This window comes from Salvelinus namaycush, chromosome 5 (genome assembly GCF_016432855.1).
Source record: "Salvelinus namaycush isolate Seneca chromosome 5, SaNama_1.0, whole genome shotgun sequence".
Lineage (NCBI taxonomy): Eukaryota > Metazoa > Chordata > Actinopteri > Salmoniformes > Salmonidae > Salvelinus > Salvelinus namaycush.
Window position 1 is genome coordinate 38654396 of NC_052311.1, and position 24584 is coordinate 38678979.

General features: G+C 42.1%; 2 protein-coding genes and 1 long non-coding RNA gene across 21 annotated transcripts in view; 1 reads left to right on the top strand and 2 right to left on the bottom strand.

The window, feature by feature from the left end:
• The window catches only part of LOC120048250 (transcription elongation factor A protein 3-like), a 31673-nt gene extending 21698 nt beyond the window's left edge, over nt 1–9975 (bottom strand). For 3 of the 18 annotated variants that reach the window (XM_038994077.1, XM_038994072.1, XM_038994071.1), the window contains exon 1: nt 9723–9958. In XM_038994077.1, coding sequence (XP_038850005.1) covers nt 9723–9791 — 69 coding nt within the window. In that variant the 5' untranslated portion in view covers nt 9792–9958. Of the gene's footprint in view, nt 1–9722 lie in introns of all 18 variants that reach the window. The other 15 variants (XM_038994082.1, XM_038994083.1, XM_038994081.1 and 12 more) reach the window with 10 other exon arrangements.
• An 834-nt stretch (nt 9976–10809) lies between these two features.
• Nucleotides 10810–11958, top strand: LOC120047524. Its single transcript, XR_005476899.1, has 3 exons — nt 10810–11152; nt 11575–11714; nt 11912–11958. It is a non-coding gene; the product is annotated as an uncharacterized LOC120047524 (long non-coding RNA).
• Nucleotides 11959–13964: 2006 nt separating this feature from the next.
• Nucleotides 13965–24223, bottom strand: LOC120048251. Of its 2 annotated transcripts, XM_038994087.1 has the most exons (3): nt 24013–24223; nt 21063–23159; nt 13965–14324 (listed from the first exon to the last, which is right to left on the bottom strand). In XM_038994087.1, exons 2-3 carry the CDS (start codon nt 22160–22162, stop codon nt 14315–14317), a joined length of 1110 nt encoding a protein of 369 aa, XP_038850015.1. In that variant the 5' UTR covers nt 22163–23159; nt 24013–24223; the 3' UTR covers nt 13965–14314. The 2 variants fall into 2 exon arrangements, with proteins under 2 accessions (XP_038850015.1, XP_038850014.1); XM_038994086.1 differs by lacking the exon at nt 13965–14324 and having other exon boundaries at nt 20944–23159.
• Between the last annotated feature and the right edge of the window lie 361 nt (nt 24224–24584).

Here is a 24584-nt window from a genome sequence, read left to right on the forward strand (position 1 = left end):
TCCCGTCGATGTAGATAGGGGGGTGTGCACCCTCTGCTGTTTCCTGAAGTCTACGATCATCTCCTTTGTTTTGTTGACGTTGAGTGAGAGGTTGTTTTCCAGGCACCACACTCCCAGAGTCCTTACCTCCTCCCTGTAGGCTGTCTTGTCATCATTGGTAATCAAGCCTACTACTGTTGTGTCGTCTGCAAACTTGATAATTGAGTTGGAGGCGTGCTTGGCCACGCAGTCATGGGTGAACAGGGAGTACAGGAGTGGGCTGAGCACGCACCCTTGTGGGGCCCCAGTGTTGAGGATCAGCAGAGTGGAGGTGATGTTTCCTACATTCACCATCTGGGGGCGGCCCGTCAGCAAGTCCAGGACCCAGTTGCACAGGGCGGGGTTCAGACCCAGGGCCTCAAGCTTAATGATGAGCTTGGAGGGTACTATGGTGTTGAATACTGAGCAATAGTCAATAAACAGCATTCTTACATAGGTATTCCTCTTGTCCAGATGGGATAGGGCAGTGTGCATAGTGATGGCGATTGCGTCGCCTGTGGATCTATTGGGGCGGTAAGCAAATTGAAGTGGGTCTAGGGTGGCAGGTAAGGTAGAGGTGATATGATCCTTGACTAGTCTCTCGAAGCACTTCATGATGACAGAGGTGAGTGCTACGGGGTGATAAACCATTAAGTTCAGTTACCTTTGCCTTGGGTACAGGAACAATGGTGGCCATCTTGAAGCATGTGGGGACAGCAGACTGGGATAGGGAGAGATTTAATATGCCCGTAAACACACCAGCCAGCTGGTCTGTGCATGCTCTGAGGATGCAGCTAGGGATGCCGTCTGGGCCGGCAGCCTTGCGAGGGTTAACACGTTTAAATGTTTTACTCACGTCGGCCACCAAGAAGGAGAGCCCACAGTCCTTGGTAGAGGGCCGCATTGGTGGCACTTTGTTATCCTCAAAGAATGTGAAGAATGTGGTTAGACTGTCCGGAAGCAAGACGTCGGTCTCTGCGACGTGGCTGGTTTTCCTTTTGTAGTCCCTAATTGCCTGTAGTCCCTGCCATATACGACTCGTGTCTGAGCCGTTGAATTGCGACTCCACTTTCTCTATACTGACATTTAGCTTGTATATTCTGCCATATTCCCAGTCACCTTGCCATGGTTAAATGAGGTGGTTTGCGCTTTCAGTTTCGCGCAAATGCTACCATCTATCCACGGTTTCTGGTTAGGGTAGGTTTTAATAGTCACAGTGGGTACTACATGTCCTATACACTTCCTTATATACTCAGTCACCGTATGCGTGTATGCGTCTATATTATTTCCGCAAGCTACCTGAAACATATCCCAGTCCATGTGATCAAAACAATCCTGAAGCGTGGATTCTGCTTGGTCAGACCAGCATTGAATAGTTCAAAGCACGGGTACTTCCTGTTTGAGTTTCTGCCTATAGGAAGAAGGAGCCAGATGGAGTTGTGGTCAGATTTGCCGAAAGGAGGGTGGGGGAGGGCCTTGTAAGCATTCCAGAAGTTTGAATAGCAATGGTCGAGAGTCTTAGCAGCGCGAGTAGTACAGTCAATATGTTGATAGAACTTTGGCAGCCTAGTCCTCAGATTTGCTTTATTAAAATCCCCAGCTACAATAAATGCAGCCTCAGGATATGTGGTTTCCAGTTTGCATAAAGTCCAATGAAGTTCTTTGAGGGACGTCGTGGTATCGGCTTGAGGGGGGATGTAAACGGCCGTGGCAATGACAGAGGAGAATTCTCTTGGGAGATAATACGGTCGGCATTTGATTGAGAGGAATTCTAGATCAGGTGAACAAAAGGACTTGAGTTCCTGTATGTTCCTAGAATTACACCATAAGTCGTTAATCATGAAACACACCCCTCCGCCCTTCTACTTCCCGGAGAGATATTTATTCCTGTCTGCGCAATGTACTGAGAATCCTGCTGTCTTTACAGACTGACAGAGTATCCTGAAAGAGCCATGTTTCCGTGAAACAAAGTATGTTACAGGCCCTGATGTCTCTCTGGAAAGAAATCCTAAGCTCATCAACTTTGTTATCCAAAGACCTTCCTACTGTGTCTTCTACTGTACTTCCCATTCTCTTTGCTGATGATACCAATTTGATTTTATCATCACACAGCCATTTTTATGAACTAATTAATGAAGCCAACTCAGGCATGGCCCAATTTTCTGAATGGTACAGATAAACAATTCAATCTTCAAAATGTAAAAAAAAAAATCTAACTTCATTGTATTCACTAGCAAGAATAAGAAATATTGTAAAGAAAAAGAGCCAGAATCTCAATTGGTGGGAATGAAATGAAAAAAGTCACATCCACTAGATTCCTTAGAGTTCTAATTAATGAAAAGTTGAATGGAAAGATCATATTCAACTTTTCAGCAGCAAAGTGAAAAAATCTGTTGGTATCTTCAGAAAGATTAGTGGTTTGGTTCATCAGGCTTGCTTCCTAACTCTATACTATAGCTTAATTTACCCATATCTCGTTTACTGTAATATTGTCTGGGCCAGTACATAGGCCATTCACACAAATTACTCATCATATTCTTCCAGGTTAATTCTGAAATCCATCTATATAATGGTGTATGGTGAGAACCTTGACCCTTCCCACTGCCGCACCTCACATAGTCAATTCTCTATCAGATACAGAGGTACCATACTCTGGATTAGCTGTCTGAATCGCCGTGTCTCCAGCTCGCCCAGCTACTCACTGGATCCAATGATCACTCGGCTACGCATGTCTCTCCCTAATGTCAATATGCCTTGTCCATTGCTGTTTTGGTTAGTAATTATTGCGTTATTTCATTGTAGAGCCTCTAGCCCTGCTCAATACACCTTAGTAAACCCTTTAGTTCCACCTCCCACACATGCGGTGACCTCACCTGGTTTAAAGGATGTTTCTAGAGACAATATCTCTCTCATCGTCACTCAATGCATAGGTTTACCTCCACTGTATTCACATCCTACCATACCCTTGTCTGTACATTATGCATTGAATCTGTTCTACCGTGCCCAGAAACCTGCTCCTTTTACTCTCTGTTCCGAACGTACTAAATGACCAGTTCTTATAGCCTTTAGCCGTAACCTTATCCTACTCCTCCTCTGTTCCTCTGGTGATGTAGAGGTTAACCCAGGCCCTGCAGTGCCTAGCTCCACTCCCATTCCCCAGGCGCTCTCATTTGTTGACTACTGTAACCGTAAAAGCCTTGGTTTCATGCATGTTAACATTAGAAGCCTCCTCCCTATGTTTGTTTTATTCACTTCTTTAGCACACTCTGACAACCCGGATGTACTAGACGTGTCTGAATTCTGGCTTAGGAAGACCACCAAAAACCCTGAAATGTCCATCTCTAACTATAACATTTTCTGACAAGATAGAACTGCCAAAGGGGGTGGAGTTGCAATCTACTGCAGAGATAGCCCGCCTGTCTTACTGTCCAGGTCTGAGCCCAAACAATTTTAGCTTCTACTTTTAAAAATCCACCTTTCCAGAAACAAGTCTCTCACCGTTGCAGGCTTACTATAGACCACCTTCTTCCCCCAGCTGTGCCCTGGACACCATATGTGAATTGATTGCCCCCCATCTATCTTCAGAGCTCGTGCTGTTTAACACCCTGGCCATCCTACAATCTAAGCTTGATGCCCTCAATCTCACACAAATGAATCAATGAACCTACCAGGTACAACCCCAAATCCGTAAACACGGGCACCCTCATAGATATCATCCTAACCAACCTGCCCTCCAAATACACCTCTGCTGTCTTCAACCAGGATCTCAGCGATCACTGCCTCATTGCCTGTGTCCGTAATGGGTCTGCGGTCAAACCACCACCCCTCATCACTGTCAAACGCTCCCTAAAACACTTCAGCGAGCAGGCCTTTCTAATCGACTTGGAAGGATATTGACCTCATTCCGACAGTAGAGGATGCCTGGTTATTCTTTAAAAGTGCTTTCCTCACGACCTTACATAAGCATGCCCCATTCATAAAATGTAGAACCAGGAACAGATATAGCCCTTGGTTCACTCCAGACCTGACTGCCCTTGACCAGCACAAAAACATCCTGTGGCGTACTGCATTAGCATCGAATAGCCCCCGCGATATGCAACTATTCAGGGAAGTTCGAAACCAATATACACAGGCAGTTAGGAAAGCAAAGGCTAGCTTTTTCAAACAGAAATTTGCATCCTGTAGCACAAACTCCCAAAAGTTCTGGGACACTGTAAAGTCCATGGAGAATAAGAGCACCTCCTCCCAGCTGCCCACTGCACTGAGGCTAGGAAACACTGTCACCACCGATAAATCCATAATAATTGAGAATTTCAAGAAGCATTTTTGCATGGCTGGCCTTGCTTTCCACCTGGCTACCCCTACCCCAGTCAACAGCCCTACACCCCCCAAAGCAACTTGCCCAAGCCTCCCCCATTTCTCTTTCACCTAAATCCAGATAGCTGATGTTCTGAAAGAGCTGCAAAATCTGGACCCCTACAAATCAGCCGGGCTAGACAATCTAGACCCTCTCTTTCTAAAATTAGTCGCCGAAATTGTTGCAAACCCTATTACTAGCCTGTTCAACCTCTCTTTCGTATCGTCTGAGATCCCCAAAGATTGGAAAGCTGCCGCGGTCATCCCCCTCTTCAAAGGAGGAGACACTCTAGACCCAAACTGCTACAGATCTATATCTATCCTACCCTGCCTTTCTAAGGTCTTCGAAAGCCAAGTTAACAAACAGATCACCGACCATTTCGAATCCCACCGTACCTTCTCCGCTATGCAATCTGGTTTCCGAGCTGGTCATGGGCGCACCTCTGCCACGCTCAAGGTCCTAAACTATATCATAACCGCCATCGATAAGAGACAATACTGTGCAGCTGTATTCATCGACCTGGCCAAGGCTTTCGACTCTGTCAATTACCACATTCTTATCGGCAGACTCAGCAGCCTTGATGACTAGTTATCAGACAGAGTTCAGTGTGTCAAATCGGAGGGCCTGTTGTCCGGACCTCTGGTAGTCTAACACAATTTTTTTCAAAGGTTTACTAAGGGTTGGTAAAAGGCTGATTGGTTGGATATTTTAGACAATAAAAGGTGGCTTTACTATTCTTGGGTAGCATAATGACTTTTGCTTCCCTGCAGGCCTGTGGGTACACACTTTCTAGTAGGCTCAGATTGAAGATCGGGCAAATAGGAGTGGCAATATCGTCCCCTATTATCCTCAGTAAATTTCCATCCAAGTTGTCAGACCCCGGTGGCTTATCATTGTTGATAGACAACAATAATTGTTCTACCTCATCCACACTCACTTTACGGAATTCAAAATTACAATCCTTGTCTTTCATAATTTGGTCAGATATGCTTGGAAGTGTAGTGTCAGCATTTGTTGCTGGCATGTCATGCCCAAGTTTGCTAATCTTGCCAATGAAAAAAATCATTATTCTATTTCGCAATATCAGTGGGTTTTGTAATTAACCTTCTCACACATGAGTTCCAAATATTTCTAACGGTCACCCCAGCGCGAGTTGTTTTATGCACGTGATGTCAGAATGCACTCACTGTTCCAACATGTGATTATTACGCAACAGGACAGTTAACACGCGCTGCCTGCTAATTATCTATAGGCTGTGTTTCAACTTGTCAATTTCAAATGATTCTTTAACAAGTTGTACCTACTAACAACAGTTTGTAGTGAGGTGTGTTCCGCCTCCTCTTTGATTCACATAGAAGTAGTACATTTCAGCGTTGCGGACAATTTATGTTTGAGGCTTTACTGAGCCGGATAAAATTCTCTCTTCCAGGAGAACCCACCGCACTTCACTTATGTTTGAACATTTTCTTGCTGGCGCTCGCTTTGCCTTCCTTGTTGTTTTCCTTTCACATAATAACTTTGGACATGTGTGCGTTCCTATCAAAAGTAAGTTCCTTATTTTCTGTACATCGTGTTGTCGTTTCGACTGTAGGTGCATACAGTATGTATATCCTCATTACACACCACAGATCAGTATGTATGTATGGAGCATAATGTATTTACAGTTTTATTCACATGTTTTCAATTACTGGTGACAAATAATGCATTCCGATTATTGCATATATTGTAATGGACACCTATGATCTGTATAAAATACTTTTTTGAAGGTTGTACTGATTATAATGAGCTAAGCTATTTGCCAGCTATGTGTGGCGCCATGTTTGTTGATATTATACAATGCATTCTGGGTGTCAAGTAATCTGCCAGACCAAAGATGTTATAATGAGGTGAAGGAATAGTTCACTCATCTTTCAGGTAAACTTCCAGAAGTGAATGAAGGGAAGTGGAGGATCGTAAACGACACATCCCCTTCAACATGCATACTATAAACAGACGAAAACTCATCTTGTCTCCTCTTATCATCTTTGGTTGATGCGTAAAAAAACAAGCATGGCGGCGCGCACATACTACCCATCGTTGGATTACTTTTGATTTCGAGAAAGTGTTTTACTCAATTATTTTCAATCAATGTTGTGGTAACCCGTGATGTGATTAATTATAAATAGTAATTTATATTAGCTAATTCATATTGTAGTTTCTGTCAGCCGAGAGATATAAAAATATCACCGCTTGTGTTATGTCAATCTTTCCTCAGTTAGTGCTACGACAAATGTAGCTTACATTTTTCCGGTTTGGATGATTGTGTTTGCTGTAGCTACTTCTGTGAATGTCTTAACATTGCATCCAAAAATAAACTGTTCACATTCTGGACATAACTTTGTAAGGACTTTGTTTGTGCAAAATGTTTCTGAAAAAACTGTGTGGCCAGCTCAAACGCTGATTGTTGCGTCATTGGAAACTGGCCTTTCAAAATAAACTTTCTAAATAAGTGTTCTAATCACACCGGTGTGATCGTCCGCTACAGGGACCACTGTAGAATGATCACACCCGTGTGATGGTACGTGTGAAAGGGTTAAATGAGTGGTTACTCCTCATTACGCACCACAGACCAGCAAATATTCATTACATCATCAACCTAAGAATCACTACAGAACGTATTGTATGACCTCATACACTATATTATGCCCATCCTTTGGAACTTTGGTTTTTCTAGATATGGCTTCTATATTGTGATCACCACATCCACTGGATTTGGATACTGCTTTAAAGCAAATTTCTGCAGCATTAGTAAAAATGTGATCAATACATGTTGATGATTTCATTCCTGTGCTGTTGTAGGTTGACTGAACCGGAACCAGGTTGCAGGCACTGGTTACAGTTTGAAGCTTTTTCTTCAGTGGGCAGCTGTAATGTTGTCAATCACTTGTTTTCTTTGGTGCAAATAAACTAAACTAAAACATAAACATATTATCTATGTGCAGCAAACACTTGACAAGCCAGAAGCTTCAAGTTGTAAAACACAACAGGAAACATATTTCAATATGTTATGCTCTTGTGAAGGCTGGCTGAGTTCTGGCATAGAGTATGTTCTTTTATGTCTACAGATTCTCTCTTCTCCCTGTTTTTGTTGGCTTGGAAATGTTGATAATTGAGCCTTATCAGAAGAAATTGTGTAACCTAGCATTTATAGTGGCTAAGAAATGCATTGCCATTAAGTTATGTATTACTAGATTTTATTTTTTACAAGATTAAGGCTATACTGTGCAACTTTCAAAAGGTCTGAATGCCTTATATGGAATACTGTATGACAAAAGGAGTCTGTATTGAAAACATGCCCACATCAGGGGAGATACCTATTTAGGCAATCCCTAGCTACTGGGCTGCTCAGTCCTGGGGTCTGCCGTACTGTTGGTTGTAACAATGGCCTTGGCCTAACACACCTGAAACCAATAATGAATTTTTCACTAAGATCTAAAGCTGAGTGGGGTGTGTTGGGTTGGGGCTCTGCAGGGCCGTGGACCCCTAGGGGCAGGAGGGGGCGATCCAGCTATATTGTGTGCAAGTAAAAAGAGCTCTACAGTACTATTAGGCCATGATATGAATTATAGTGCCCTCTGTAATTATTGGGAGAGTGAACAATTTTTTATTATTTTGGCTCTATACTCCAAAAGCTTGGATTTAAAATCAAACAATGACTACGAAGTTAAAGTGCAGACTGACAGCTTCCATTTTAGGGTATTTTCATCCACATGGGGGAACCGCTTATAAATTACAGCACTTTTTGTACATATCCCCCCAATTTTGGGGGAGCAAAAGTATTTGGGACAAATCCCCTTATATGTGTATTAAAGTAGTAAAAAGTTTGGTCCCACATTCATAGCATGCAATGACTACATCAAGCTTGTGACTCCACACATTTGTTGGATGCATTTGAGGTTTGTTTTGGTTGTGTTTCAGATTATTTTGTGCCCAATAGAAATTAATGTTAAATAATGTATTGTGTCATTTGAGTCACTTTTATTTAAATAAGAATATGTTTCTAAACACTTCTACGTGAATGCTGCCATGATTATGGATAATCCTGAATGAATTTTGAATAATGATACATGAGAAAGTTAGATGCACAAATATCATACCCCCAAGACATGCTAACCTCTCACTATTTTTGGGGGGGTATGATATTTGTGCATCTAGAACTTTCTCACTCATCATTATTCACTATTCAATTAGGATTATCCATTCATGGTAGCATCCACGTTCATGTAGAAGTGTTTAAAAATATATTATATTCTTACAATGAAAGTGACCGCAAAAGGGTCATATTAGATTGTGTAAAAATGCAGGAAATGAGCTCTAGATGCCTAAAAATTCTGAGGGAGGACCTCCAGACCCCCCACCAGGTTATGTCCCCCTACTTCTAAAACCAAAGTTGCACCCCTGTGTTGACTTGGAAGAGCAGTGTGATGGTGGGACCATAGTATTCTTTCATTCATGCTGCAAGCAGGGTTTGTACTGTAGTTAGTAGGTCTACTGTAGCTGCTGCACATGTTTCTACAGTCTGTTTTTAAGGAGCATGGTATTATTGAATTCATGCTGCAGGCAGAATTTGTACTGTAATTAGTAGGCCTATTGTAGTTGCTGCACATGTTTCTACAGTCTGTTTTTAAGTGATCACACTTAAAATTACAATTGACGTGTAATCAATGTAATCAATTGTATTAATCATAATTACAACCAATAACAAACTGTGATATTATAATAACTACTAAAAAATATTGTAATAGTAATGTAGCCTAATTGTCAAAATAGTTGTGTTTATGTAGTCTACAGCAGGCGCTGTTAATGAGGAAATTCATTCAAATGTATCAGTGAACGACTTGCATTCTACAATCCGCAAAAACAGCACTGCACAATTGGCCCATACTAACAACAAACAGGCCCATAGTACGCCACTGTCACGACCTTGCGTTGTTTACGTTCGGTTCCATGCATGGAAGTTGTCGAATACCAGTATGCTTTAAGTCTCACACTTTTGCATTAGTAGTTTTATTCAGTGTGTGTGTATATCGCACGGTCTTGCTTAATAGGCTAAATCTGGACAATTCTGTGCCAAACACCTGTTCAGCATTTGCTACTTGAACAACTGTTCCTCTCGGGACAGTGCACAACTTTTTAAAGCACAACCTCGAAATGTAAAACTTTGTATTAATGTAGATAACTATAAAATGGAATACGTCATTGCAAATTCAAAATAAAGCATGTATCTACACATGATTTCATAGATTTGACTGCACGAGGTGACAGAAAAACATGCGACATAAAGAAAGGTGTCAAAATACATTCTCACCGTGTTATTTCTAGACACCATCTTGTCCAGCTTTTTTGCAATCCGAATTAACTCCTCTTCTCGCGTCATAGTTTATGCATGCATTAAACGTACAATAATATATATTATGTAAAATGCTATATAATAAAAAATACGAAATGTAAACGTTCATCCTACGTAGATAGAACTTTACGTTATGGCGCGATCCATGCCATTCAGCGAAGGGGCGTGTCCTCAAGTTACAGGCAGAAGGACAGTTGTCGGGTCGTCTGACCATCAGGTCAAAATGCTCATGAGACACATGGCAACAGCTAAATATAGACGTTGCTATGGGTCTGACACTAATATCGTCTTTATATGAAAAATATTGAATAACTTCAAAACGTACTTTAATACAGTGGGCTATGCAAACTGTTTCAGAGGACTTTGGAGTGAACCCCAATGACAATGGGCCTTGCGCAATAGAGCTCACCAGTCTGTAGTCCCAAACACCTGAAATGAGTTACTCTGGTTCGTTCAGCAATTCTTATAGGGGAATTAATTGGGGTTTTGGGATAAACGTCGAAAATAAGGTCTAAGGTTAACACATCTTATATGTGTTGTTCTATGAGATAAAGTATATAAAGCCTTCATAATTCATAAATGTCATGATATTATGTGCTTGTTTTGATTACATACATGCTTCAAAATTCACAAGAAGTGACGTTAGCTGATGACATTATCTCACAGAACAAAACGTATATGATCTCTTAAGTCTGTGTTAACCACAGACAATTTCTTTGTCTTTTATCCCCCAAAAAACATCAACTTTCCCATTACTATTGCTCTCTACAGTTGCGTATCCAACCTCACAATAAAATATCCCACTCTGTGTGTCTACACTTTAGTTTGAAGATATAATAAATAATTGTTATATGATATACTTTAGAAGTAAACCATGTAGCCTAATGTTTGATTAATACAGTGAAATATGGCAATCATTTATATATGTTTTAGATGACTGACAGGGGGCGCTGTTTTGAAGCCACCGCGCCTCCATCTTGGCAATCCCCCCAACCAGGGACGTCACTTGAGATTCATGGATGGGGCTAAACCTCTTTTAGGGGTGTCTGGCATACTCCCTGTCCGTTTATTGTTAGCTAGCAGTCTCAAGCCACAGAAGTAGCTAACATTAACTGAAATGTTAGCTACACGTAGGCCTAACGATGCATGTACACTAGATAGTGGTAAATTGACGCGTGCCGCTTGCCATTGTGACTCGGTTGTGGGCGTGCTGGCAGCATATAGCAGCTTTTCGATTGTGCGTCAAGAATTCAGCATAGCAAGTATGTATGAAGGTCTGGTTATTAAATGGGTACATAGCTCAATAGTAATATCCTCTAAAACGCTCTGGTGACAAACAAACTTTGCTGCCCTGTTTCCAATTATCTACATGGCTGGGATAACCTAATGTAAGTAAATACATTTTTTAAAAATTAAACGACGTATTATTAGCAAACTAGCTACAGTGCAGGCTAACTCAAATGAGCTGCTAAATGAACAGCTAGTTATCTAGCCAACGTCACATACTGTATAGATAGCTGGCCAAGTGAATTAAATATCAACAGCTACCTAACCTCATATTAGCTCAGTATCTTGATGTATTTATCACTGTAAAAAACGAACTCAAAATGCATTTGTAGGTAACTAGCTAACAGCCATGGAGGGTGAAGGGATAGCAGCCCCAACTGTCAAAGTGAGAGGGTAGGCTATTCTGGATAGGGCAGGTACTTTTGTGTAGTTCCTGTCCCTAGAAGTGAGGACAGAGATAATAGTAACATAATATTCAGTACGGTATAATTTGACTATAATGAAGTCTGTTTCTTGTCCTCAGATAAAGAGAGCTATGAAAGCCTGTCTACATATGAAGAACAGTGGTTCTCAGTCCTGGGGTCTCAAAAGGGGTGTACATTTTTGTTTTTGCCTTAGCACTGCACAGCTGATTCAGTTGATCAACTCATCAAGCTTCGAGTGGTATTTATGTATTAATTTATTAATTCTTTGATATGATCCTGTTATTGTCACATGCTATACATGCACATGTGTGTGCCCATGCATCTTGATATCCATTGTTTTCATGAGTTGTTATAAGGTATATTATACTTTAGTAATCCACAATGACCCGGTGATGTAAAAGTCTAATATTTACATTGTCTTCCATATTACTACAGATACCTTGTAACTGGAGATTCCTTCAAAACGATTGCCTACAGTTAACATATAGGGCAGCGCAAGGTTGGGTGACCAGGGGCATCTGGGACTGCCTCCTGGGGGAATTCAGGTGTGTGAAGGCTACCTGTGTCCTGCATAACTCAATGAGGATGGACACGAGGACCAGGAGGGGATCTGCAGCTTGCCGCCGTGTGCCAGAGTAGAAGTCTGCTGCTCTGCGGGATGTTAAGGATTGGGTCCAACAACGCAGCAAGAGAGGCAATCCATGTGCGGGAGATCTTCACCTCCTACTTCTTCGAAGAGGGTGCTGTTCCCTGGCAACACCATAGACTACACGATGCACAACCAAAGGCTCTTAAGAGCCATTCACATTTCAATAAGAGTATTCTTCCGTTTACTTAGCTATGTCAACTGCTGTTATTGAATTCACAGTTTCTCTCCCATTGATTTGTACTTAGGTGAGGGTGCTGTTTAGCTAAGGGTGTGATGTCTGTACAAAAACAAAACAGGCTATTTTAAATCACCCATATTGATTTTTTTTTTTTAAACAATTAGACACCCTATAACCCACACACTCATGTATCAATCTGATTGATGGATGGTGTTGTGCAGTAAACAGACTCGGGTGTATAACTGTAGCTTCTAACACCTTCAAAGAATAGGCAAGAGGGCCAACCATAGAGAATAGTAAGACACTTCATTATTTCTATAACTACGCTATATTGTTTGTCCTCGTGTGTCCGTTCATGTTTTTCAGCATAAAGTACTCTGCAGCCACTTAGTGTGGTGTGGACACCAGGTGAGGCCACACCAGGATTCCTGTTGAAAACTGTCGCTTTAAATACCTTATTTTCTCAATAAGTCACTCTCCTTCACTTCATCCCTTTCTCCTCTTCTCGCTAAATCCTCTAGGTTATATCAGCTGTGTCGGTGAACCCCTCCTGCATCTGAACTGGCTACATAAGAGGGCACAGCATGATCAGAGGTGAGCGGTCACTTGGTCAGGTCAACAGGAAGTGTTGTAAAAGAGATGCTTTACATTGAAATATAGATAAAGTAGTCCCAGAGTTAATGATCCAAGGTCAGTTTTGCATTTCACCTCCTGATTGATGACTAACAACATTAGATTAAAAACAAGGCTTAAACATGCTCTCTCTCCATCTGTCTCTCGTCTGCAGATATGTTTTGATGTGAGAGATGTTGCCAACCCCCAGTACTATCATTGCCATCTCACCCGCTTTTAAGATGAGTATCTCTCGGCAGCCCAAAGGTTATGTAATTGTGATGAACTGAGAATATTTAGGTAGCATTGTGATTCATTAATCATATGCTGCCTTCCCTGCTCCTATGTTTTACCTCTTTCCCTTTGTCTTTTACACCTCTCCCGCCACCTCTTTCTTCCTCTGTTTGTGCATTGAGATGTGCAGATGTGCATTGAAGTACAGATTGAACTTGTATTTATAATATTACAATTATAATATTTATAATGCATGTATTTATAACACTTGGATAATGAGCTTTTCAATAAAGCATTTTACATTCTCTACTGGTTGAAATTAAGTCTCATTTGATGAAATACTACACCTATTCTGTGTTTATCAGATCAATGCAGATGAAGGGCATTAGATATTGAGATGAACCGGTTTTAGACTATTTACATGATGCATAGGAAGTGTAGTGTACTGTTTTTCTGTATATATGAATTACAAATCAGCTTTTAACTATTTAAATCCTGTTTCTAGTCTATTAGTTTCAATGTGTAACCATTGATGTCCCAGGACCAAGATTGGTAAACCCTGTTGAAGTGTATAATTGTAATACATACATGCAGACACAGTCATTCAAAGACTGGTAGTTGATACTCCTGGTATTGGATATGACTGAAAAATAATCTCAAAGACATTCATATCTGAACTGCACATTTATTTGCCAAGGTAGAGTACATGATCAGTGAATATATTAAAATGTACGGGCTACAATGTGGGGATCTCATGTATGGTAATAACTACATGTATATACGACTTGCATCCTTGGCACAAAGTTATATTCTACTCAATCCATAGGCTTCATTGATGTCATTCAGACTGTTATGAAGTTGATACAACTGGCTATGATAGCTGAGGTTCATAGCTAGGTTCTGAACTAATATGTATACTAAACGTTTGGGTCAATACACAGATCAGCTAGATAGCTAGCTACACATCCATAGGCATACAGGTATTTGTATCCTCCACTGCACAATAAGCAAGAACATAGCTAGCTACGTTTTTTAATATATCTGCATGGCATATCAGCAAGGCAAGCTTACAAAATTGTACATTCAATTTGCAGTAAATACTTAAGCTAGCTAGATTCTATACATCCACTGTTTCACAAGACGACAGCCTGGTTTGCTGGTTGTTTCAGGAGTCCCTAAAACATTAAACAACCAGAATTACAATTTCATACTCTTGTCACAACACCCATACATCTAGTCAGCTAGCTGGCTAATGTTAGCTTGCTAAATCGCGATTTTCGTAAATGAACTTTTTTAATAAAAAACGTATGCATAATCGTTTGTCTCTACATTAACATATTCCTGTTAAATACATTTATTTTTGCATGATTCGTTATGACGTTATAATTACATGTGCTTCCATCCTAGTATTTTTGTCAGCCATCTTTGCTGAAGAAAGAATAACATTCACTAGCGCGTGCAGCAGCCTCTGCAGCAGCAGCCTCCCCCAGGTCCTAGTGCCTGCTCTTTAAGATGCGATGGAACGGTTGACGGGGGGGGAAATAAATCAGAAAATATATTGATTTATTTAGGGCGGGCTAATTAATATTTTAGGTGGCTAAAATAGGCCTAGCACGTTGTAAAACATATTTTGGAAGCTTTAGAAATGCATTTATTAATGTCTACATTTTGTTTTGCCATGTTTATTCTATTAGACACCTTAATGCATTATTATAAATTATATTATGTGAGCTAAACATACAAATACAAAATATATATAATAAAACAGTTTCCTTAAAGTATCATTTTTAGATAGAAAGTGTTTGACTGTTACTGTCCCCACTACAACAAGAAAAATACTTAAATACATGTAATTTTGTCCTTACATTTAATTGAAATACTGTAGCCAATAGCAATCCAGTGTTTATATACATCATCGAATATGGCATAGGGTGCTATTCATGTGGTGATACACCTCCACTTTAACAATCTACACAGCTCTGACAGCTGAAAAAAAAAACCTAGTAGGTAGTACACAAGTGTACACACAAGTTGGAGCTTTTTCTAGTGTTCTCATGAATTTACTATGGGGGAAAGTTGGAGTCACTTTATTGCGCAGGAATGTTGGAGTCCCTTTATTGTGCAGAAGATGTTGCTCTGGTGTTGGGTTTCTTATCATGAGGACTATTTTGACAAAGTTGTGTGAGATGGGGTTGTATCTTTAGTGTTCTTTACAAACCTTTTCTGTCATCCAAATTAGTAGTTTTAGAGGATTTTACCTTAGATTGGCTTACCCCGGCCTCAGACCATTTTTAGAATATTTGTCTTCGCTTTAACCTGACTCCAGTTGCTTTGTTAAAGAGATGCCTCTCTCTAAACCGCTTCACACAAAGTGTTGATCACTGTCATTAAGGGAGAAATTGTCTGTGGTCAAGCCAATTCCAGTCTATTGTATTGAGGGAATTAATACATAGCATACATCCCAATGTAAATTTAATTTAACTATGTTCAAATCGAAGCCACAGACAATGTTGCAACTTGCAATATAAATTTCAATGAATAGCCTGCACTGCTAAACTTTAGGATCCATAGCCATTTAATTGGGGGGATATCAGCCTTTTGAACTGTGAACACACATAGTAGAGGGTAAACTCGAACTACCCCCCTTTTACCCTCCTTTGCTAAGTAAAGTTATTTGCATTAGATATACAGTTGAAGTCGGAAGTTTACATACACCTTAGCCAAATACATTTCAACTCAGTTTTTCACAATTCCTGACATTTAATCCTAGTAAAATTCTGTGTCTTAGGTCAGTTAGGATCACCACTTTATTTTAAGAATGTGAAATGTCAGAATAATATTAGAGGGAATTATTTATTTCAGCTTTTATTTCTTTCATCACATTCCCAGCAGGTCAGAAGTTTACATACACTCAATTAGTATTTGGTAGCATTGCCTTTAAATTGTTTAACTTGGGTCAAACGTTTCGGGTAGCCTTCCATTTTGGCCCATTCCTCCTGACAGAGCTGGTGTAACTGAGTCAGGTTTGTAGGCCCCTTGCTCGCACACGCTTTTTCAGTTCTGCCCACAAATTTTCTATGGGATTGAGGTCAGGGCTTTGTGATGGCCACTCCAATACCTTGACTTTGTTGTCCTTAAGCCATTTTTCCACAACTTTGGAAGTATGCTCGGGATCATTATCCATTTGGAAGACCCATTTGCGACCAAACTTTAACTTCCTGACTGATGTCTTGAGATGTTGGTTCAATATATCCACATAATTTACCTCCCTCATAATGCCTTCTATTTTGTGAAGTGCACCAGTCCCTCCTGCAGCAAAGCACCCCCACAACATGATGCTGCCACCCCCGTGCTTCACGGTTGGGATGGTGTTCTTCGGCTAGCAAGCCTCCCCCTTTTTCCTCCAAACATAATGATGGTCATTATGGCCAAACAGTTCTATCTTTGTTTCATCAGACCAGAGGACATTTCTCCAAAAAGTACGATCTTTGTCCCCATGTGCAGTTGCAAACCGTAGTCTGGCTTTTTTATGGCGGTTTTGGAGCAGTGGCTTCTTGCTGAGCGGCCTTTCAGGTTATGTCGACGTAGGACTCTTTTTACTGTGGATATAGATACTTTTGTACCTGTTTCTTCCAGCATCTTCACATGGTCCTTTGCTGTTGTTCTGGGATTGATTTGCACTTTTCGCACCAAAGTACGTTCATCTCTAGGAGACAGAATACGTCTCCTTCCTCAGCGGTATGACGGCTGCGTGGTCCAATGGTGTTTATACTTGCATACTATTGTTTGTACAGATGAACGTGGTACCTTCAGGTGTTTGGAAATTGCTCCCAAGGATAAACCAGACTTGTGGAGGTCTACAACTTTTTTTCCTGAGGTCTTGGCTGATTTTGATTTTCCCATGATGTCAAGCAAAGAGGCACTGAGTTTTAAGGTAGGCCTTGAAATACATCCACAGGTACACCTCCAATTGACTCAAATTATGTCAATTAGCCTATCAGAAGCTTCTAATGCCATGACAATTTTCTGGAATTTTCCAAGCTGTTTAAAGGCACAGTCAACTTAGTGTATGTAAATTTCTGACCTGCTGGAATTCTGATACAGTGAAATAATCTGTCTGTTAGCAATTGTTTGAAAATGACTTGTGTCATGCACAAAGTAGATGTTCTAACCGACTTGCCAAAAGTATAGTTTGCTAACACGAAATTTGTGGAGTGGTTAAAAAGCGAGTTTTAATGACTCCAACCTAAGTGTATGTAAACTTCCGACTTCAACTGTACATAGACTGTAGCAGCCTATGATTTATACTCTCCTACAACTTTTCCAAAAGAGAGATGCACACTGCTTACAGGAGGTGCCGGCACCTCTTAAACCCTCACAGAAGAAGCCTGAAAGCCCAATGTCATCAACAGGAAGTTAGTAACCATCCTCCCTCAAACACTGTAGTAGCTATAGAAAAAATGGCATTGGTAGGCTTTTGGAACTAAAGAACAGTTAAATTGTTTGTATTTTCCACCACCGAACATTTTGAAATACTGAATATACACTAGCGGCACACTTGTAATCTAAAGATACATGGAGTACCAATTCGCTGGACTGAATTTTGAATCATGTTGTCGATGTAAAAACTTGTCGGAGATGGACCTCGTTCTTTTTAGAATTTTTTTTTTTCCCAATACATTTGAATATGTTTCTTGTTTTTAGTTTACTCATCTGTTCATGCACTAGATTGGAATGCAAAGTCTGTTGCAAGTGGAGAAGGTAAGGAACATGTCTGTCCGCCCTGAATTAAAGACCAAAGCTGGTTCAAGAAAATGGTGATGAATAAAAAAGTATACCAGTTTCATTTAACGACCAAAAAATTGGCAGCTGTGCCATACAGGTTGCAAAATAGTTGGGAAGAGATTTTCAATGTACCGATTCCATTGCACATGGTTTATGAACTAATATACATATTGACGCCGAATTCAAAACAATTTTTTAATTTAAATTATTACACAAAATTCTTGCAACCAATAATATGTTATATATTTGGGAGATACAACCATCCCACTTCGGCAGAGAAGAGACAGAATCATTAGATCACTTGTTTTGGTACTGCCCATATGTAGCTTGTTTTTGGTCGCAAGTTCAGGAATGGCTGAAGAATTGCAACATTTACCTGGAGCTAACTCTGTAAATATCACTGCTGGGTGATATGAAAAGGCATAGTCAATTGATTAATAATACTCTGAGCAAAACATTTTATCTTTAATTTACGATCTGTACAAACTATGCCTAAATTTACAAATACAAAAGGTGTTTGTTTGTGGAAATGCGTGCTGTGTTCACAATACATTTGGCATGATATTGATCCCATAGACACCAGCCTCCCGATTTGATAATTGCTAACTGTGTGCCTGACCCTGAATTATCTATATAATTATTCTCATCCATTTGTATTGCTCTGGCAGACAAACAAGCCTTAGAGTAAAAAATAACAAATCCTTGGTTCTCTATAGAACTTTCAGATCTTGTTATAACAAGAAATCAGGCCTCATCCAAGGCTAGAAAAACGGATGCTGTAGCTGATTGGCAACTTTTCAGGCAATTGAGAAATAGATGTACTTCCTCAATTAAGAAAGCTAAATCATGCTACTTTCTAAGTTCTGTCTCAGACTCTGCTGGTGATCTGTCTAAACTTTGGAAAACAGTTTATGCACTGAAAACGCACAGAAATTAATCTCCCTCCCTGCCTAAGCAAGTTATGTCAAGGTCTAGCATCTTTACTGAGAAATGAGATAAGTGATGCTTTTAATCAACATTCTCTCTCTGCAGGACCTTTTATTTTAAGTAAATTGTGGTTTAATCGACCCTGGTCAGTCAATCAGCTGTTCTTCCCTCTCCCAGCCTCTAGTTAGCATGATGGAAGATGAGTCAACTACTAGTGAATCTTTGTTTTCATTTCAACGACTCTCTACATGTGATGTGCTACATGCCCTGCTTAAAATGGATGAAACAAAATCCACTGGGGCTTATTTGCTTGATCCTTTCCTGCTGCAGCTTTCTGCTCACCTAATTGTAGAAGCATTGACACATACTGTATTTTTAACCAGACTGTAAAACTGGTTAGAGTTGTGGTTGAATAAAGGACTGTATCTGTGAGAAGGGGATTGGACAGAGATGGTGGTTGGAGATAGGATGAGTAGTGGTCCCGTGTGGCTCAGTTGGTAGAGCATGGCGCTTGCAACGCCAGGGTTGTGGGTTCATTCCCCACGGGGGGACCAGGATGAATATGGATGAATATGTATGAACTTTCCAATTTGTAAGTCGCTCTGGATAAGAGCGTCTGCTAAATGACTTAAATGAGTAGGACTGATAGTCAGTGTAGGGGCAATTCGACAGCCACCCAAATGGAACCATATTTTATTTCTATCCTCTTAAGAATTTCCACTGTTTGATGGTGCCGGAGGGGAAGGCTGCCGTCCTATTGGCTCTTAACCAACTATGCTATTTTGTTTGTTTTGTCAAGTTGTTCGTACGACATTAAGAACATACAGCTGGCGGGTTATACACTATCGGTGGGACAGAACAGAATCATCTGGTAAGACACAGGGCAGGGGCCTATGCATTTATGTAAACAACAGCTGGTGCATGATATCTAAGGAAGTCTCAAGGTTTTGCTCACCTGAGGTAGAGTATCTCATGACAAGCTATAGTCCATACTATCCACCGAGAGTTTTATCTCTGTATTTTTCGTAGCTGTCTACATACCACCACAGACCGATTGCTGGCACTAAAACCACACTCAATGAGCTGTATACCGCCATAAGCGAACAGGAAAATGCTCATCCAGAGGCGGCGCTCATAGTGGCCGGGGACTTTAATGCTGGGAAACTTAAATCAGTTTTCGCAAATTTCTATCAGCATGTTAAATGTGCAGCCAGAGGGGAAAGAATTCTAGACCACCTTTACTCCACACACAGAGATGCGTACAAAGCTCTCCCTCGCCCTCCATTTGGCAAATCTGACCATAATTCTATCCTCCTGATTCCTGCTTACAAGCAAAAATTAAAGCAGGAAGCTCCAGTGACTCGGACTATAAAAGAACTGGTCAGATTAAGCAGATGCTAAACTACAGGACTGTTTTGCTAGCACAGACTGGAATATGTTCTGGGATTCTTCCGATGGCATTGAGGAGTACACCACATCAGTCACTGGCTTTATCAATAAGTGCATCGAGGACATCGTCCCCATAGTGTCTGTACGTACATACCTCAACCAGAAGCCATGGATTACAGGCAACATTCGCAATGAGCTAAAGGGTAGAGCTGCCAATTTCAAGGGGGGGCCCTCCGACTAACCATCAAACAGGCAAAGCGTCAATACAGGACTAAGATCGAATCGTGCTACACCGGCTCCGACGCTTGTCGGATTTGGCAGGGCTAGCAAACTATTACAGACTACAAAGGGAAGCACAGCCGAGAGCTGCCGAGTGACACAAGCCTACCAGATGAGCTAAATAACTTCTATGCTTGCTTCGAGGCAAATAACACTGAAACATGCATGACAGCATCAGCTGTTCTGAGTGACTGTGTGATCACGCTCTCCGCGGGCGATGTGAGTAAGACATTTAAACAGGTCAACATTCACAAGGCTGCAGGGCCAGATGGATTACCAGGACGTGTACTCTGAGCATGCGCTGACCAACTGGCAAGTGTTTTCACTGACATTTTCAACCTCTTCCTGTCTGAGTCTGTAATACCAGCATGTTTCAAGCAGAGCACCATATTCCCTGTTCCCAAGAACAGTAAGGTAACCTGCCTAAATGACTCCCGACCCGTAGCACTCATGTCTGTAGTCATGAAATGCTTTGAAAGGCTGGTAATCGCTCACATCAACACCATTATCCTAGAAACCCTTGTCGCCTATACCTGGAAGTGGTCTTCAACAGAGCGGCCCAGGCTCTCTTCCAGGTACTGTGACAGCGGCGGATGAACATCTGGGCAGAGGGATTGCTGACTTCCTCCTCTTGCTCGGGAAGAGCGGAGGCTGATATCCCAAGGAACACTCGAAGGGCGAGAGACCCGTGGCAGAGCAAGGAAGGGTGTTGCGGGTGTACACAACCCATACCAGTTGCTGACTCCAGATGGTAGGGTTGGCGGAGATTAGGCACCAAAGAGTCCTGGTTGGCTCGCTCTGACTGGATGTTGGACTGGGGGTGGAATCCGGAGGACAGGCTGGCCGACGACCCAATGAGCGTGCAGAACGCCTTCCGGAACCAGGATGAGAACTGCCGACCCCGGTCGGAGACCATGTCCACCGGGAGTCCGTGGATCCGGAAGACGTGCTGCACCATAAGCTGGACCGTCTCCTTGACCGAGGGTAGTTTGGGGAGAGGAATGAAGTGAGCGGCTTTGGAAAACCGATCAACGACAGTCAGAATGGCAGAGTTGTCCTCAGATGGGGGGAGACCCGTGATGAAATCCAGGGATCCAGGGACGGTGAGGGACAGGCAGTGGTTGGAGAAAATCCTCCGGAGCTTGCCGAGGAGTCTTGTTCTGTGCGCAGACCGTGCAGACGGCGACAAATGCGGCAACATCCAGAACCATAGTAGGCCACCAAAAGCGTTGGGGCACGAAGGCCAGGGTCTGACGAGAACCCGGGTGACAGGCAAGCCTGGTGGAATGGGCCTACTCCAGGACCGCGGAACGGAGAGCGTCAGGCACAAACATCCGGTTATCAGGGTTCGGCTGGGACCACTGTGCCTCCCGGACCTGTTTCCGGTTATAGCGGCGAGAAAGGGCATCTGGCTTGACGTTCTTGGACCCTGGCCGGTGGGAGAGGGAAAAGTTGAACCGGATAAACAGCAGGGCCATCTTGCTTGCCTGGAGTTGAGGCACTTGGCGGTGCGGAGGTTCTCCAGGTTTTTGTGGTCGGTCCACACAATGAATTGATGTTCCGCCCCTTCCAGCCAGTGCCTCCATTCCTGCAACGCCATCTTCACCGCGAGAAGCTCCCGATTCCCCCACATCGTAGATCCTCTCTGTGGTGTTGAGGCGGTGGGAGAAGGCAGCGCAGGAATGCAGCTTATGGTCCAGCCCCCACGCCGACATCCGAAGCATCAGCCTCCACCACGAAGTGACAGGAAGGGTCAGCATGAACCAGGATAGGAGCAGTGGTGAAGCGGTGTTTAAGGTCCCGGAACACCCGTTCAGCGGCAGAGGACCGCATGAACGGAACCTTGGTAGAGGTGAGTGCAGACGGGGGAGGCCAGGGTGCTAAAACCCCAGATAAAGAGGCGATAAAAGTTGCCGAACCCCAGGAAGCGTTGCAGCTGCACCCTGGACGTAGGCTGAGGCCAATCCACCACCGCTCTCACCTTCTCAGGCTCCATCTGGACACTCCCAGCAGAGAGGATGTAGCCCAGAAAAGGAATGGTGGAGCAATGGAAATCACACTTTTCCACCTTAACAAACAACTGGTTCTCCAGAAGGTGCCGGAGAACCTGTCGGACATGGAGCACGTGTTATTGGGGGAGTGGGAGAAGATGAGGATGTCATCAATGTAGATGAAGACGAACCGGTTCAACATGTCACAGAGAACATCATTCACCAGAGCCTGGAACACGGCAGGGGCGTTGGTGAGGCCAAAGGGCATGACCAGATATTCGTAGTGGCCGCTGGCCGTGTTGAAGGTGGTCTTCCACTCGTCTCCCTCTCATATCCGCACCAGGTTGTAGGTGTTTCGTAGATCCAGCTTGGAGAAACAGTGGCCCCCTGGAGCGGCTCGAAGGAAATGAGTGGTAGCGGATAACTGTTCTTCACAGTAATGTCATTGAGTCCCCGGTAGTCAATGCACGGGCGCAGGGTCTTGTCCTTTTTCTCCATGAAGAAGAACCTGGCGCCAGCGGAGAGGAAGAGGGACGGATAAATTCTGCAGCTAGGGAGTCCCCAATGTAGGTCTCCATAGCCTTGGTCTCTGGTCCCGACAGAGTACAGACGTCCCCGGGGTGGCGTTGTGCTAGGGAGCTAGGTAACAAAAAGAACATGATGACAATAACTTAACTAACCATTTACTTTATTCTGTGTCATTTCCATGTAAAAGTACCCATGAGCACCAACATGTAAAGTTCATAGGAGCATGTCAAATTGTTCTGGAACGCTGTTTGGGTCTTTGCATGTCAAAAAGGATACATGTCAAATAACACTATTTGATGCGTCAAATAAGCTTGTTGACCAAGCAGGACCTGAATATGACTGCACATCAAGTAAAAATTTAACACGTTCATGAATTTGTACGTAGTTATTACACATTGATTAAACTATCACTCGTATTTCCTATGTCACAACGATTCACCGATACGTATACTATGATGCTGGTAAAGTTGTCTCGCGCACCTGCTGCTGCCGCACGAGCGCAGACATACTTCCCCAAGCTCTGGACAGTGCTGGTTATTATTTTAAAAAGCTACCTAGCTGATGGATGCAAACAATGTTCTTCCCCAAAAACATAGCAAAACGACATCTGTTTCAGTAGCTAGGTGTCATCATCTAAAATACCCATAATTTATAACACAGTTCTTATTTTATTAATGGTGGTCGGACCAACCTATGTGAAGCTATCCACAATAAGGATTAGCCACAATAGTGAAATGTGCGGTTTGTCTTCAAAATAAAAGTCATTGAAAGTGTGGCAAATGAATACAAATAGTGGAATCATGCCATAATGGAATAGATCATGCTAAATGAGTTTGGTATGTTCTTAAGTAAATTCAACAAAATACAATAATTTGTTAATTTTACAAAAATGTGTTAATCACACTGGATGTATTAGACTTTAGAATTGCATTGGGGGGATACTTATTTCACTGTACAGCCTTACCTATGGATTGTGGATCAATGACATCGGGTATCAGTCTACTCAGTGACACCCAGAGAACATTAGCGTTGTAGCTCTTATTGCCGGACTCTGAAACCTGTCATGGAAATATTCAGTCAATAATATTTCTCAAAACCGGAACTTTTGAATTCAAATAGACTATTACAAAGTAACAAAGCCGAGCCGTCCCATGGACCAACTGAACTTTCCAGTCTCAGCACTCTCCTTTTATACAGTTGCTTAGTTTCCATTCTCTTATTGGCTCAGACATTAGGGTATAGGTTATATTGGTGGTATGATAGCAATGACACAAAAATAAACAGACATGCACACTCCTAATGTAAGTGCATGTCTAATGGTGACTATAACTGATTAACTAATGTGCCTGTCCAAACGCCTTCACAAGTCCAAGCCTATGGTGCCCATAAATGATTAACCAATGTTCTTGTCCAAAGGCCTTCACAAGACCCAGAATGACCAGGCCTGTGTTGATCCAGCTTTGCACAATCACATGGATTCTGCTTACATTCTGCTTACGCATGTCTAATGGTAAACCCTATATTGATTCTGCTTAC